Raw genomic sequence first — 15,440 nt, 5'->3', positions numbered from 1 at the left:
CTCTCTCCCTCTCTGCCCTTCCGCTCCTCCCGCACTTTCTCACTCTCAAAATAAATAAGCTTTAAAAGAGGCAATAAATGATATTTATTATAACCATATCTTCAGAAAGTCTAGTGTGTAAATAAATAGGCATTATATTTTTCTTCTCAGTTCACAATGACAGCCATAGATTAGATCCCATGTCATACATTTTTCTTATGGAAGGAAGAGTAGACTATTATACTAAAAAGATACAAATGAGTAGGTAGGGTTCTTTTTCTTTAATTTTATTTTTTTAGGTTTATTTCTTTTTGAGAGTGCACGCACGCGTGCACGAGCAGGGGAGGAGCAGAGAGAGAAGAGAAAGAGGATCCCCAAGCAAGCTCCACGCTATCAGTGTGGAGCCTGACTCGGGGCTTGGACTCCCGAACAGTGAGATCATGATCTGAGTTGAAATCAAGAGTCAGGACACTTGCGGGGGGTGGGGGGAGAAGAAAGAAAAAAAAAAAAAGAGTCAGGACATCTTAACCAACTGTGCCGGCCAGGCACCCCTTTCTTTAACTTTAAAGCTAAGACCAAATGAATACACAAGCTTCTTTTAGATTTTTGTGCAGGAGTATGTTGTATTAAGTTTGCTAGGGCTGCCATAACAAAATACCACAGACTGGGTGGCTTAAACAACAGAATTTTTTTCCCCCATAGTTCTGGATGCTTGAAGTCCAAGATTTGGTTTCTCCTGAGGCCTCTTTACTTGGCTTACAGATGGCCGTCTTCTCACTATGTCCTTATATGGTTGTTCTTCTGTACATGCATCCCTAGTGTCTCTGTGTCCAAATTTCTTCTTCTTATAAAGACCAGTCAGATTGGAGTAGGGCCTCCTTAAAAGCTTTATTTACTTAATCACCTCTTTCAAGGCACTATCTCCAAATACAGTCACATTCTGAGGTACTGGGGATTAGGGTTTCAACATATGGATTCTGGGGAGACACAGTTAACCCCATAACAGTGATTTAGAAGAGTTGAGAGGAAGTGGGAAGGTTTTAGAGATAATTTTGTAATATTTACTTATATCCACCTGGAGTGCAGTTCAACCTCAGGAAGTGTCATTAAAACTGTATAATGATGTGATGTTTCCTTCAGTTCAAGTCAGGCACCATTTATTGAGCACCTGCTCTGTCCAAGCTGCTGAATAAAGTAAGGAAACAGAAATAATTAAGATGTGTTTATCTTTCATCAAGAAGCATTTGAATCTGAAATGGGAGAAAAGATATGTATACAATAACTGTACTACTAGATACAGTATGTAAGTGCTGTAAGAAAGGTACAAAAAGTGCTATAAGAACATGGAAGAGAAAGACAAAAATCGTGGAAGAGGTGGAAATTCCTTGGAGGTTACTCGTTACTTTCTGTGTTTGCTCTCTCCTATTCACAGTTGTCTAGAAGGTTTAAGGTGGGAATGGCAAATAGAAAAAACTACTGAGGGGGCCTGGGTGGCTCAGTCAGTAGAGCTTCTGACTCTCGATCCCAGAGTTGTGAGTTCAAGCCCCACATTGGGAATGGAGCGTACTTAATAGACAGAGAGAGACTGAATAAAGTGTCTTCAGGTTTTCATGTGTTCATTGGTGGATTGTGCTCACCCTTCTTTATGGTATTATTGACTTCTTTTAAAAATCGGTCTAAGAGGGGGTGCCTGGGGGGCTCAGTCAGTTGAGCGTCCAACTTCAGACTTCAGCTGGGGTCATGATCTCACCTTTTGTGGGTTCAAGCCCCGCGTTGGGCTCTGTGCTGGCAGCTCCGAGACTGGAGCCTGCTTCAGATTCTGTGTCTCCCTCTCTCTCTGCCCCCGCCACCCCACCCCGCTCACATTCTGTCTGCCTCTCTCTCAAAAATAAATAAAACATTAAAAAAATTTTTTTAATTTAAATAAATAAATAAATATCGGTCTAAGATTTAAAAAAATCTTTATTATTTTAAAAGTAAAATATGTTTATACTAAGAAATTGAGATAAAAGTCTACATGAGAGAACTTAGTGATAGGGCTGTGAAATATGGGGATATATGCATTTGTCAAAACAAACTGAACATCTGTGCATCTCATTCTATATAAATTATACCTCAATTTTTTATAAAAACTTTTAAAAAAAATTTTTTAACATTCATATGTTTTTGAGAGACAGAACGTGAGTGGGGGAGGGGCAGAGAGAGAGGGAGACACAGAATCAGAAGCAGGCTCCAGGCTCTGAGCTGTCAGCATGGAGCCTGATGTGGGACTCGAATTCACGAACCGTGAGATCATGACCTGAGCTGAAGTTGGATGCTTAACCGACTGAGCCACCCAGGTGCCCCTATAAAAAGTTTAAAGAAGAGAATAAAATTCACCCATAATCTCACCCCTGAAAAGTAATTGCTATTAAAATATTTATAGAAAAATCCTTATAGACTTTTCTAGGTACCTCTTAATAATCTTTCTTAGAAAGCAGTCTTGTAGGAGATACCTCTTATAATAAAGAAATGTTTGAAGTTCAATAATTCCTTCAGTTTCACTTCATTTTCTCTTTCTTATGTTAAATTTAAGTAAAATTATATTTATTACGTTTTACTTTTAAAATAGCACAAGTAGAATGATTTATTCCATTTTTTAAAAAAGTGATAAGTGTGATGTTACTTGAATTTACATAAAAGGGAAATTAAAGTTAAACTGAATCTTGCTTTTGTTCATCACAAAATATTATTTACTAAAAGGCCCACTAAAGATAAAAAAAAAAAAAAAGATCTTATGACAAACATAAAGCTATGTATGTGTGGACCTTGTTTGGCTGTTGATTGAAACAAACCAGCTATATAAAAATATGTATTGGGGCGCCTGGGTGGCTCAGTTGGTTTAGCGCCTGACTTCAGCTCAGGTCATGACCTCGCAGTCTGTGAGTTCAAGCCCCGCATCGGGCTCTGTGCTGACAGCTCAGAGCCTGGAGCCTCCTTCAGATGCTGTGTCTCCCTCTCTCTCTGCCCCCACCCCTACACACACACACACACACACACACACACACACACACACTCATTCTCTCTCTCAAAAATAAACAGTAAAAAAATATGTATTAAACAATTGATGGAATTTGAAGGCTAACTGAATATTTGATAAAATTAAGGAATTCTTGTTAATTTTTAGGTATGATATTAGTATTACAGTTTTTTTAAAAACCTGCATGTCTTGGGGAGAGTATGGTGATTTTTATAGATGATATGTTACAATGACTGGGATTTGTACTGAAATAATCTGGGGAGCAGGGACATGTATAGATGAGAGATGTGTATATATTGATAGCTGTTGAAGCTAGGTCATGGGTACATAGAGGTTCATAATCTCTCTCTTTGGTGTGTGTTTGAGAATGTTAAGCCAAAGATGTTAAAAAGAAAAAAACAAGACATTTTCTTAACCACATGATTCCATTTTACACCATATCCTATTGACTCCCTGTTATGAAAGGTGATGAGATTACAAACTGTGTGGCTCACAGTTTGTTCTACCTCTATTCCCCAGTATTTTGTGACAATTTATAATATATACATTCTGTCATTTCATAATTCATACAAAGCTGTTCTGTGAAGGATAGCCCCAAAATTGAAGTTGGGGAAGAAGCATATGGGGAAATTAGTGGTTATGAGAGAAGAAATGTGTATTGTGTGTTTAAAGAAAAATCTGGTTTTACATAAGCCCAAGAGATAATAGGATGATGAAATTTATGCATCATATTAATTTTTTAAGATTTTTTTTCTTTCCAATTTTTCTGAAATATATATACACTGCTTTTTAATCAGGGAGAAAAAGCTGTTTGAAAACACAAGGTGTATCTACATTTACCTAGTTTTGTTCTTCTGAGGTTTGAACATACTATACTTACCTTTAAGTGTTTTTAAATCTATTTTAAATTATTTGAGAGTTGTGTGTGGGGCACCTGGGTGGCTCAGTTGGTGAAGCATCTGACTTCGGCTCAGGTCATGATCTCACAGTTTGTGGGTTCCAGCCCCGCATCCGGCTCTGTGCTATCAGCTTAGAGCCTGGAGCCTACTTCAGATTTTGTGTCTCTCTCTCTCTCTCTCTCTCTCTCTCTGCCCCTCGCCCGCTCATGCTCTGTCTCTCTCTGTCTCAAAAATAAATAAAACATAAAAAAAATTTTTTTTAATTAAAAAAAAAGAGTTGTGGGGGAATAGATTTAGGGCCACATACATGTTTTCAGATTTTTACTCCCCTTAACTATCTGTTTTCTTCTTTTCTCTTTGGATACTGTGTAGCAGTGAAAATTCCTTTTTCTCATAAATAACAGATTGTGGGAAAAGAAAATCATAGAGATTTCTGCTTTTGGTGCTACAATCACTTTTAAGTTTTTTAGAGTAAGAAATTAAGGATATTCAGGGCGCCTGGGTGGCTCAGTCGGTTGAGCGTCCGACTTTGGCTCAGATCATGATCTCACGGTTTGTGAGTTCAAGCCTCATGTCAGGCTCTGTGCTGACAGCTCAAAGCCTGGAGCCTGCTTCGGATTCTGTCTCATTCTCTCTCTGCCCCTCCCCTGCTTGTGCTCTGTCTCTCAAAAATAAATAAATGTTAAAAAAAAATTAAACAAACAAAAAAAGAAATGAAGGATATTTTTCTTGGCCAGAATGTGATTTAAACCTTATGAAGGAATATTCAGAGATGACCAGTTGCTTTCCTTTATTTTGAATTTCTCTTTCACTGACAAGGCATTATCATGTTTCCTTTTTAATTTTCTGAACTTTTGACGATGGTTTTATTTTAAGGAAAAAAAAAACTTCAACTGAAGTTGAGAAAATTTATAACCTGATCATTATGACTAGCTTTGCATCTTTCACCCAACTTCCTTTTTTTTTTTAATATGAAATTTATTGTCAAATTGGTTTCCATACAACACCCAGTGCTCATCCCAACAGGTGCCCTCCTCAATGCCCATCACCTACTTTCCCCTGCCTCCCACCCTCCTCACCCAACTCCCTGAATAAGCCTGAAAGGACATCATCTTCATGAAGCTGATCGAGAAATTTTGTTCATTTGTCTGGGTTAATAGTCCAGCCTCTCAGTAATGCTGAAGTCATGTGTTAAACCAGAATAACATCCAGGTCACAGTTCCTCGTTCCCCCTTATGATTAAGCAGAGTTAGGTTTTAATGCTTAATCTCTTTTATGAAATATTTCTATTGGCAGGGGCTCCTGGGGGTTCAGTTGGTTAAGTGTTCCATTCTTGATTTTGGCTAAGGTCCATGATTTCAGGGTTGTGGAATCGAGCCCCTACATTGGGCCTCCTTGCTGATAGCTTGGGGCCTGCTTTGGATTCTCTCTCTCCCTCTCTCTCTCTGTGCCTCTCCCCCATGATGTGAGTTCTCTCTCTCAAAATAAATATTAAAAAAAAAAAAAGGGAAGAAAGAAAAACAGCACATTAACTCTTTTTAAGGTAATTTTTTAAAGGAAAAAACTAGTTTTGCTTGTATAATTTTCATTTTTGATAATTCTTTTTTTTTTTCTGGTAATTCTTGACATCCCGATCCAGAGATTGTTATACAGACACTGAGCATATAGAAAAGATTTCAAGAAAACATAGTAAGATTCCTTCTCTTATGGAAGGTTGAAGCAGTTTTAATGTTGAATCTTCAGATTTGGTGGAAAGGAAGATTTTTTTCTGATATTTTTCCTAATAAACATATTTGCTCAGTGTAGGTAACTTGGAAAAAATTACAAAACCATTTTTTAATGTTTATTGATTTATTTTTGAGAGAGATGGAGAGCATAAGCAGGGGAGGGGCAGAGGCAGAGAGAATCTGAATCAGGCTTCAGGCTCCGAGCTGTCAGTGCAGAGCCGGATATGGGGCTTGAACTTATAAACCGTAAGATCATGACCTGAGCCAAAGTTAGATGCTCAACTGACTGAGCCACCCAGATGCCCCACAAAACCATTTTTTAAGGCAGGCTCATTCTTTTAAAGTAAGGTATTTTGTGTAATTGTGATAATTTTGAATACACAATTATGTATTTGGCTGTTTTTGATTAAACTTTTCATAGGAATTTTCTAACATTTTAAAAAACTCCTTGTAAGCATAGTTTTTAATGATGCTTTAAGTTTCTTTGTTTTCTGTCCTCTTTTTACCCCAAGCAGACAACTTTAAAATCTTTAACCTTCGAGTTGTTTTAAGGTGTGTCTTTAAGGAAGTTTGGATAAAAAATACTAGACCAGGTGGAAAAGCATAAAATGTTGACTGTCTGAATTTATGGAAGCTCAATGCCCTACCTTTTATAAGAATAAAGTAACATTATCAAAAATGTAAATATGTACAATCTTTGACCCCAAAATTTCCTATAGGCATTTATTCAACAGAAACACCAACAATGAATATTTCTTTATAGCATTTTTGTGTGTGTCTGTGATGACAAAAAACTGTAAGCAAATGTACACCAGTAAGGGCTTGGATAGATAAATTATAGTATATCTAAAGTGCACTGCTAGGTAGCCATTACAGTGAATGAGGTAAATCTATATTAATTCATGTGAGAAGATAGCCAAAATAATGGGTGAGTGAAAAAGTTGCCACTCAGTGTGATCTCATTTCTGTAAATAATACTAAGATAGAATAGGCATATAAAATCTAGAAAATATGCACTAGACTATTAACCCCTCCAGATAAACTTCCATGTTGTAAATTACACGTTTCTTTCTTTCTTTCTTTCTTTCTTTCTTTCTTTCTTTCTTTTTTTTTTTTTTTTTTTTTTGTTGTTTATTTATTTTTGAGACAGAGACAGAGCATGAGCAGGGAAGGGGCAGAGAGAGAGGGAGACACAGAATCTGAAGCAGGCTCCAGGCTCTGAGCTGTCAGCACAGAGCCTAATGTGTGATCTACGAACTGTAAGATAATGACCCAAGCGAAGTCAGATGCTTAACCGACTGAGCCACGCAGGCACCCCTGTAAATTACACATTTCTATAATGTGATCTCTTTTCCTGTCTTTTCTTTTCTTTTCTCTTATACGATCATTTATTATGTTTATAGATGTTATTATAGATGGTTTGAGAATTCACCAGTTCAGCTAGATAGATTTATTTGGGGGAATATGGACCTTAGATTTATAATTATTTTTTAAAACTCTGCATATTTTTAAGCTTTTTTTCTATTATATATGACTCGATAAAAAGAAAGTTTAAAAAAACTCATTTGAGGAGTTTTACATTAGATCCTTGGATGGGAATGATATTCAGAAACATAGTGTCTACATCCTGCTGTTCATTGTTTCTTTATTTACAGTTCTCACTTACAGTTCTGATGACAATCTGGCATCACTGTTCCTGAAACAGAAGTTATATGGTCAGGAAGAAATGAGAAAACAAACAAATTAGTTTCCTCTAATTGCTTTAATACTGGCTGATGTGTTTGCACACCTGTTGAGATTTATAAAATCACCAAGATTATATAAAAGTTATGCTTAAGTAAATTATGTGTTCTAAAGCAAGTTGCAGTTTAACCTTAAATCCTTAAAAAAGCCTACTCCCTCCTTAAAGAGGAGTTATAAATTATGACTCTTTTGGAGTAGCCAGATGCAGGTAATAGATGGAACTAACTCCAGCTTTGAATCTAAGATCAGGCCCTCAGGAAATGCGAGTCCGTCTAAGGGTGTTTATGGTTCAAACTGAGCTTTTGCCAGGTTAACATATTTACTTTCTTTTTTGTCTTGTTTTTTGTGTTCTGTTTTGTTTTTGGTTGTTTTTTGTTTTTGTTTAAGGTTAACATATTTACTTTCAATCCTAAATTTATGCTGTCAAGAAACATTTATTGAGAAATACTGTGTATCAGTCAGATACTCTCTCCTTAAGGAATTTATAGTCTACCGAGGACAATTGATTACAATGTGATAAAACAAATGATAAGGGAGAAGTATATATAGGCACACCCAGGTGGGGAACCTAACCTAGAGGGTGGAGTTGAAGGAAAGACATGGTTAGAGAAGGTACATGGAAGATGTGATTCCTGGAAGCCATCCTTAAGAACAAGGAGGAGTTGGGGGAAGAAGTATATTGGTTCTTCTGGACAGAGAGAACAATGTGTACAAAGGCTAGTAGGCAAAAATGATACATTAAGAGTACTTGAGATAGCTCTGGGGGCTCAGATAGTTCTGGGGGGGAGCTCAGATAGTTCTAGAGGGGGGCTGAGATAGCTCTGGGGGGCTCAGATAGTTCTGGCGGCTCAGATAGTTCTGGCTCTGTTGGAGGAGCATCCAACTCAGTCTCACGGTTGTGAGTTTGAGCCCCGTGTTGGGTGCAGAGATTACTAAAAAAGATAAACCAACTTAAAATAGTTCTGGAAAGTTAAGCCCTAGTGTTCAAGGAGAGGGGGTCAGAGAGAGACCAGTGAGCATTTTCTTAGCTTGAGTGCTATCCTAAGGAATTTGGACTGGAGGAGCATTTGAAATATTTTTAATCAAACTTAAAATCCCAGAGGTGATCAATAAACAGATGAGAAAACCAGATTGCCCTAGGACAAATTACCAAATCAGTCCTGACATCCAGGAATTGGGTAGTCAGGAATAAACTGCAGTGTTGAAATAAAACGGGGAAGCTAGGTTTAAATATGATCCCGGTTGGCGGCACCTAGCTGGCTCAGTCAGTGAAGCAAGTGACTTTTGATCTCAGGGTTGTGAGTTTGAACCCCACATTGGGTATAAAGATTACTTAAAAATAAGATCTTTTGGGGTGCCTGGGTGGCTCAGCGTCTGAGGCATCCTATTCTTGGTTTTGGCTCAGGTCATGATCTTACCATTTGTGAGTTTGAGCCCTGCCAATGTGTATCCTGCTTGGGATTCTCTCTCTCTCTGCCCCTCCTCTGCATGTCCTCTCTCTCAAAATAAATAAATAAGCTTTAAAAATATATATACAATAAAATCTTTTTTAAAAAATAAAATAAATGTGGTCCCAGTTGTGTGGCAGTCCTCCAGTCCCCCCCTCCCTATGCCTGATTCTCAGCAGAAGCAAATATAGCTCTTCCTCTCTGAAAGAAGACATCTTTAATTTAGGCCTCCAGGATCTCATAGATTCACACCAAAAAAAAATTGAATATGAGCCACTTCTTAATCAAATGCCAAATGTACAAAGAAGCAAATACCCACAAGAAAGAAACAGCAGAAATAGCAAATAATAGGTCATTCGTGGACCTCAGATATTAAAATGACCAGACAATATAAAATATCTATGACATTTTTAAAGAAATAAAAGAATCACAAAATGAATAACAAAAAGAACTGATCACAAGTGAGCAAGCAAATATGAAAAATAACTACATAGAACTTTTAGAAATCAAAGTTGAAATCAAAATCTCATGGTTACACATTAGATATAGATGGAGAGAGAAAACTGGAAGCCAGATATAAAATAACTCTTCAGAAAGCAATTTAGAGACAAAGGAAATGGAAAATATGAAAGAAAGTTAAAGATATGGGGGTTAGAATAAGAAAGATTGATGTCCCACAAGGAAAAAATAAAACGGAGGAGAGTCAAATTTCTTAGAGATAAAAAGTGAGAAATTTTGAAAACTAAGAAATGGACCGGACCTATAGAAACAGGAAGCATATGCCAAACAGGATAAGGAAATTCACATAAAGTCATGTCATAGTCGAACTGCAAAACACCAAGGGAGAAGATCTTACAGAACCTGAGAAAAAAAGACAAGTCAATCACACCTACAAGAAACCACAATCAATGAGAATGATACATTTCTCACTGCAACAATGGAAGCTAGAAGAGGAGGACTTCATATGGTCAGTGTGATAAAACTATCAACCTAGAATTTTATGTCCGGAGAAACTATCTTTAAAAAAATAGTGGTGAAATAAAGACCTTTCAGATAAAATAGAGTTTGCCTCCAACAGATTTTCACTTAAGGAAATTCTACTTTAGGAAGAAGGAAAATGGTACCAGAAAGGAGGTCTGAGATGCAAGAAGGAATGGTGAGCAAAGACATTGGTAAGCATCTGAGTAAATCAGACCTGTATAAAATAATGATGATGCCAATAATAATGTCTAACGTGAGGTGGTAAAAAAAAAAAAAAAAGAAAAAGAAAAGAAAATATTGGTCAACTAGAAGAGTGGTTAAATATTGATTTGTTTTAAAAATATGGGGCACCTGGGTGGCTCAGTCAGTTAAGCATCCAGCTTCAGCTCAGGTCATGATCTCACGGTTCATGAGTTTAAGCCCTGCATCAGGTTCTGCACTGATAGCACAGAGCCTACTTGGGATTTTGTCTCCCTCTCTCTCTGCTCCCCTCCCCCCCCCCCATTTGCTCTCTCTCTCTCTCTTTCAAAGTAAAATAAACTTAAAAAAATACTAAATAAAAATAAAGTGGAGGGTGTGCCTGGGTGGCTGAATCAGTGTTAGCATCCAACTCTTGATTTTGGTTCAGGTCACAATCCCAGGTCATGAGGTCAAGCCCCGTGTTGGGCTCTGTGCTGAGTGTGGAGCCTGTTGGGATCCTCTTTCTCCCTCTCTCTCTCTGCCCCTCTCCTGTGTGCTTGTGTGCTCTCTCTCTCTCACTCTCTCTCTCTCTCTCTCTCAAAAATAAACATGCATTTAAAAATAAATAAAATAAAAAATTTTAAATACTGATTTTTTTTTTTTGAGAGTGTGAGAGAGACAGAGCATGAGTGGGGGAGGGGCAGAGAGAGAGAGAGCGAGAGAGGGAGGGAGACAGAGACACAGAATCCGAAGCAGGCTCCAGGCTCTGAGCTTTCAGCACAGAGCCTGATGCGGGGCTCCAACCCATGGACTGCGAGATCATGACCTGAGCCAAAGTCAGACTGAGCCACCCAGGCGTCCCTAAAATACCAATTTATGTAGCGATCCTTAAAGGTGATGCTTTAAAGCCATGCTAGAACCTCCCTGCCAACATCTCACTCAGCTTCTCTCCAAGAGGGAGTGCTATACCAAAAGGTAGAGTGTTAGACGGGTCTGATACTTTTGGTGGGTCTTCTTGTGTTAATCATAACTCCTTGCTTACAATCCTCAGGATTCGATTGCCTTTCAGTAAAAGTTCAGAGCATCAAGACTTCCCACAGCCAACTTGATCTTATGTCCTTGAGTTAGATCTCTAAACATATTTGATGTCTCCTTCCTTTATACTTTTACTTAGAATGCTCTCTTGAAAAATAAGTAGAATTTGAATGATTTATCTTCATCTGGAAAACCCTCCCTCACTGCTAAATTCAACCTATTTTTCAAACCTCAGTTCAAGTCCCATGAAAGTTTCTGACTAGCCCAAAAGTGGTTTATAATTTGAAAAACTATCATCTAAACCAAACATCCAGTAGTCATTTTTGCCTGTCTCCTGCTTTTTCAATTGAGCTTTTATTTAAAATTTATATTATTATAGGGGCACCTGGGTGGCTCAGTCGGTTGAGCTTCTGACTTCAGCTCAGGTCATGATCTCGCAGTCTGTGAGTTCAAGCCCGTGTCTGGCTCTGTGCTGACAGCTCGAGCCTGGAGCCTGCTTCAGATTCTGTTTTTTCCCTCTCTCTCTGACCCTCTCCCGTTCATGCTCTGTCTCTCTCTGTCTCAAAAATAAACATTAAAAAAAACATTTTAAAAATATTTAAATTTATATTATTATAGAACTTTCTTCAAGTTTGCATGGTCTTTCCAGTTAGATTTTTAGTTTCTTAAGACAGTGGGTATTTCTTCTATGTCTTTGTACCCCTCTAGCTCCTAACTAAAGGAAACCAATATTTAAGTGCCTACTATAAGCCAGGTTCTCTACTAAATGCTTTCTTATACAGGACACCTGATTTATTCCTCACAGCAAACTTATAAAGATAGATATTAGTGTCCACATTTTACAGATGAGGACATTGCACTTGAGAAATAACATACCCAAAGCATTTACGTAGTCAGTGGCAGAGCTGGATTTCTACCACATCATCCATCAAAATGGCTTGCAAATAATCCATGTCTTGGAGGAGTAAAAGGCTCAGATGGTTTATACATTTTTCTGCTAATATTGATACTCTGAAATTTAGAATGTCATGAAAACAGATTTCAAAGAAGCCAAAATTCTTTTCAAAAATTACAAATTGACCTGCCAATTATTAACTAGGAGCTGAACCCTGGGAATTCACAAAGAGCTTGAAGTCAGAAAATCTTATTTCGGGGGTTTAGACAAAGGGAATTAAAGAGAGATTCTGTTATTTTATGCTTTGAGTACACGTAATGTGACATGAAATGAATCACAATGAAATGAACCATCCTTAAGGTGCCTGCTGCTAGCCCATAACCCTTTCAGAACATTCTTTTCTTTTTATTCCCCTTTTCTAGGGTTACACATCTTTCTGGAATGACTGCATATCATCTGGCCTGCGAGGGGGCATCCTGATAGAGCTGGCCATGCGGGGTCGAATCTATCTGGAACCCCCCACCATGCGTAAGAAGCGACTACTGGACAGAAAGGTGCAACAGCCTTGTGAACATTCTCCTGATTTATGAAAGAGCAGATACCAATGGTCCATTTTGGAGAAATGGGAAGATCTGAGTAGTGAGACAAGATAAATATCACTGACTCAGCTGTCCCATTGTCTAACAGGTTTAATTAACCTATAGCAGAGGGAGAAATTCAAGTATCCATTATCTAAAGAGTTACAAGAAGTTTATGGTTTTGTCTTTTTATGCAGAAAAATCACATTTAGGATGCTGTTGATTGTTACTCCTCTGTATCTATAACTATAACATTATGAAATAGAGTGTTATATAGGAGGAGGGCAAACACCTGGGTTGGGTGCAGTCTTTGTTTAATTCTGGTCATGCTCAGATAACATTAGATTTTTCTCCTTCCATTTATAGCAAGTCCTCTCCACCATATGAGCTTGACTCCCATCTCTGTTTTCTTATTATGTATTTTTTCTACTCATAACTTCATTGTCATACTCTGAACTCTACCAAAACTACATTCTTCAGTGTCACCAGCAGGCTCTATGCCCATCATGGCACTTGAACTCACAACCATAAGATCATGAGTCACATGCTCTACTGATGGAGCCAGCCAGGCACCCTATCACCAACTTCTCTTTTGTCTTCAATTTATTTTTCTCTCATAACCTATACGTGGCATTTGACATTTTTTGACCACCTCCCCCTACTTGAAATTTTCTCCATTCTTGGCCTTTGTTATATTACATTTTCTTGCTTCTTGCCTGTACCCTATTTCTTTTTTTTTTTATTTTTTTTAATGTTTATTTATTTTTGAGAGAGAGAGTGCAAGCAGAGGAGGAGCAGAGAGGGAGACACAATCCAAAGCACGCTCCAGGCTCTGAGCTATCGGCACAGAGCCCGACAGGCTCAAACCCACAGACTGCAAGATCATGACCTGAGCTGAAGCTGGACGCTTAACCAACTGAGCCACCCAGGCACCCCACCTGTACCCTATTTCTTATACTTCTCCATTCCTTAACATCTGAGTCTCAGTTTGCATCCTTTTGCATACCTTTCTTTCCTTTTGGAGATACCATTTATCTTCTAGCTTTATCTATCACCTCCATGATATTAACCTATCAAATCTGAGGCCTGTCTTCTTTTTCTGCCTCTAGGAACATATTTAACTCTTGACTAGACATTTCAACTTAGCTATCCCTTTTGAGTTAAAACCAAACTTATCCACTTTTGCCCTAAAGTAGCTTCCTCTTCTTTTTTACCTTTATTAATTGTTTCACAGGTTAGTTTTCCAGACCTAAAGAGTTATTATTGCATATTTTCTTCCTGATCATTTATATCCAGTTTGTCACTAGGGCCCACTTCAAATGTTATTTCTTTCTCCCTACTATCACTCCATACTAGATATTAAACTTCTTGAGGACAGGGATAGTGTGTTATGTTGTTTTGCATTTCCTACAACATTTGACCCATAATGTATATACAGTATATTGAAAGATTCTAATTTGAATTAAGGGAATGAACCAGGGTCCCTTGTTTCTTCTTTTAAAGGTATTGCTAAAGTCAGATAGCCCAACAGGGGATGTTTTACTGGATGAAACTCTCAAACACATCAAAGCAACTGAACCCACAGAAACCGTACAGACATGGATAGAGCTACTCACAGGTAAGATGGCTCAAAATGGCTAAAAAAATCCCACACTTTATAATCTTTATCCTACTAGTTCAAGCAGTGGAATACAGGAATTCAAGATGCTGGGTAAGAAATGTATGGCTCACTGTTTAACTGTATTTAAAGAAGGACAGAAAAGACATGGTTAATCAATACATAAAGTTTTCCAAAGCTCTATCTTACGTCCACCACCCTACCACATAAGCTCTTTAATAGTATTCTCCACAAGAAAAAACTTTAACATTTTTTTTAAATGTTTATTTATTTCTGAGACAGAGACAGAGCATGAGTGGGGGAGGGGCAGAGAGAGAGGAAGACACAGAATCCAAAGCAGGCTCCAGGCTCTGAGCTGTCAACACAGAGCCCGACAAGGGGCTCGAACTCACAAACCATGAGATCATGACCTGAACCGAAGTTGGTCGCTCAACTGACTGAGCCACCCAGGCGCCCCAAACATTTTTATTGATTCATAATTCACACCATACAGTTGACCCATGGAAAGTACACAATTAAGTGGATTTGAGTATATGCACACAATTGAACAGCCACCATCACAGTCCTAATTTACAACATTTTCATCACCCCAAAAATAAACCCCATACTCATTAGCGATTTTTCCCAAGCCTCCTGCCCAGCTCCAGGCAACCGCTAATCTACATTCTGTCTCTATTGATTTGCTTATTCTCAATATTTCATATAAAGGCAATGTACAACTTTTTTTTGACCAGGTTAAGATAATATTTAAAGTCCATCCATGTTTTATCATGTACCAATACTTTATTCTCTCTTTTATTTTTTTTAAGGGTAAATTCAAAAACTTTTGTATAAGTAAGCAGATCTATGGCATAAAATTTTAGGAGAATCTTCCATGGGGCACTTTGAGGTCACAGCCAGTGTCACCTTCTGGAACAGTTTTTTTTAATTGAAATTTTAATCGAGGTATCTGTACATTCACATGAAGTTGTAAGAAATAGTACAGAGAGATCCCTTATACACTCTACCCAGAGTCCCTCAGTGATGACCAGTTACAAAACTGTAATATAATATGACCTCCAGGATATTGACATTGATACAATCTACCAATCTTACTAGAACTTCCCCAGGTTTACCTTGACTCCTTTTTGTTACCAAATAATACTTCACTGTATAGATGTACCACATTTATTTATCAGTTCATCAGTTGATAAACATTTGGATTATTTCCACTTTTTGACTATTATGAGTAATGCTGCTGTGAACATACCTGGACATGTTTTTGTGTGGATATGTTTTAGTTACTTTGGGGTATATAGTTAACATTTTTTACTGTGGTAGAATACATATAATATAATC

At 37.8% G+C, this 15,440-nt stretch overlaps 1 protein-coding gene across 2 annotated transcripts in view; it reads left to right on the top strand.

The window, feature by feature from the left end:
• The window catches only part of GOLPH3L (golgi phosphoprotein 3 like), a 36,644-nt gene that overhangs the window by 9,813 nt on the left and 11,391 nt on the right, over positions 1-15,440 (top strand). For both annotated transcript variants that reach the window (XM_042994036.1, XM_007088071.3), the window contains 2 exons: positions 12,329-12,460; positions 13,988-14,102. In XM_042994036.1, the coding sequence (XP_042849970.1) occupies positions 12,329-12,460; positions 13,988-14,102 (247 nt within the window). The remainder of the gene's footprint in view (positions 1-12,328; positions 12,461-13,987; positions 14,103-15,440) is intronic.

Source organism: Panthera tigris, chromosome C1 (genome assembly GCF_018350195.1).
Source record: "Panthera tigris isolate Pti1 chromosome C1, P.tigris_Pti1_mat1.1, whole genome shotgun sequence".
In the NCBI taxonomy this organism is placed as follows: Eukaryota; Metazoa; Chordata; class Mammalia; order Carnivora; family Felidae; genus Panthera; species Panthera tigris.
The sequence above is the reverse complement of the archived record's forward strand: the minus strand, read 5'-3'. Positions and strand labels throughout refer to the sequence as shown.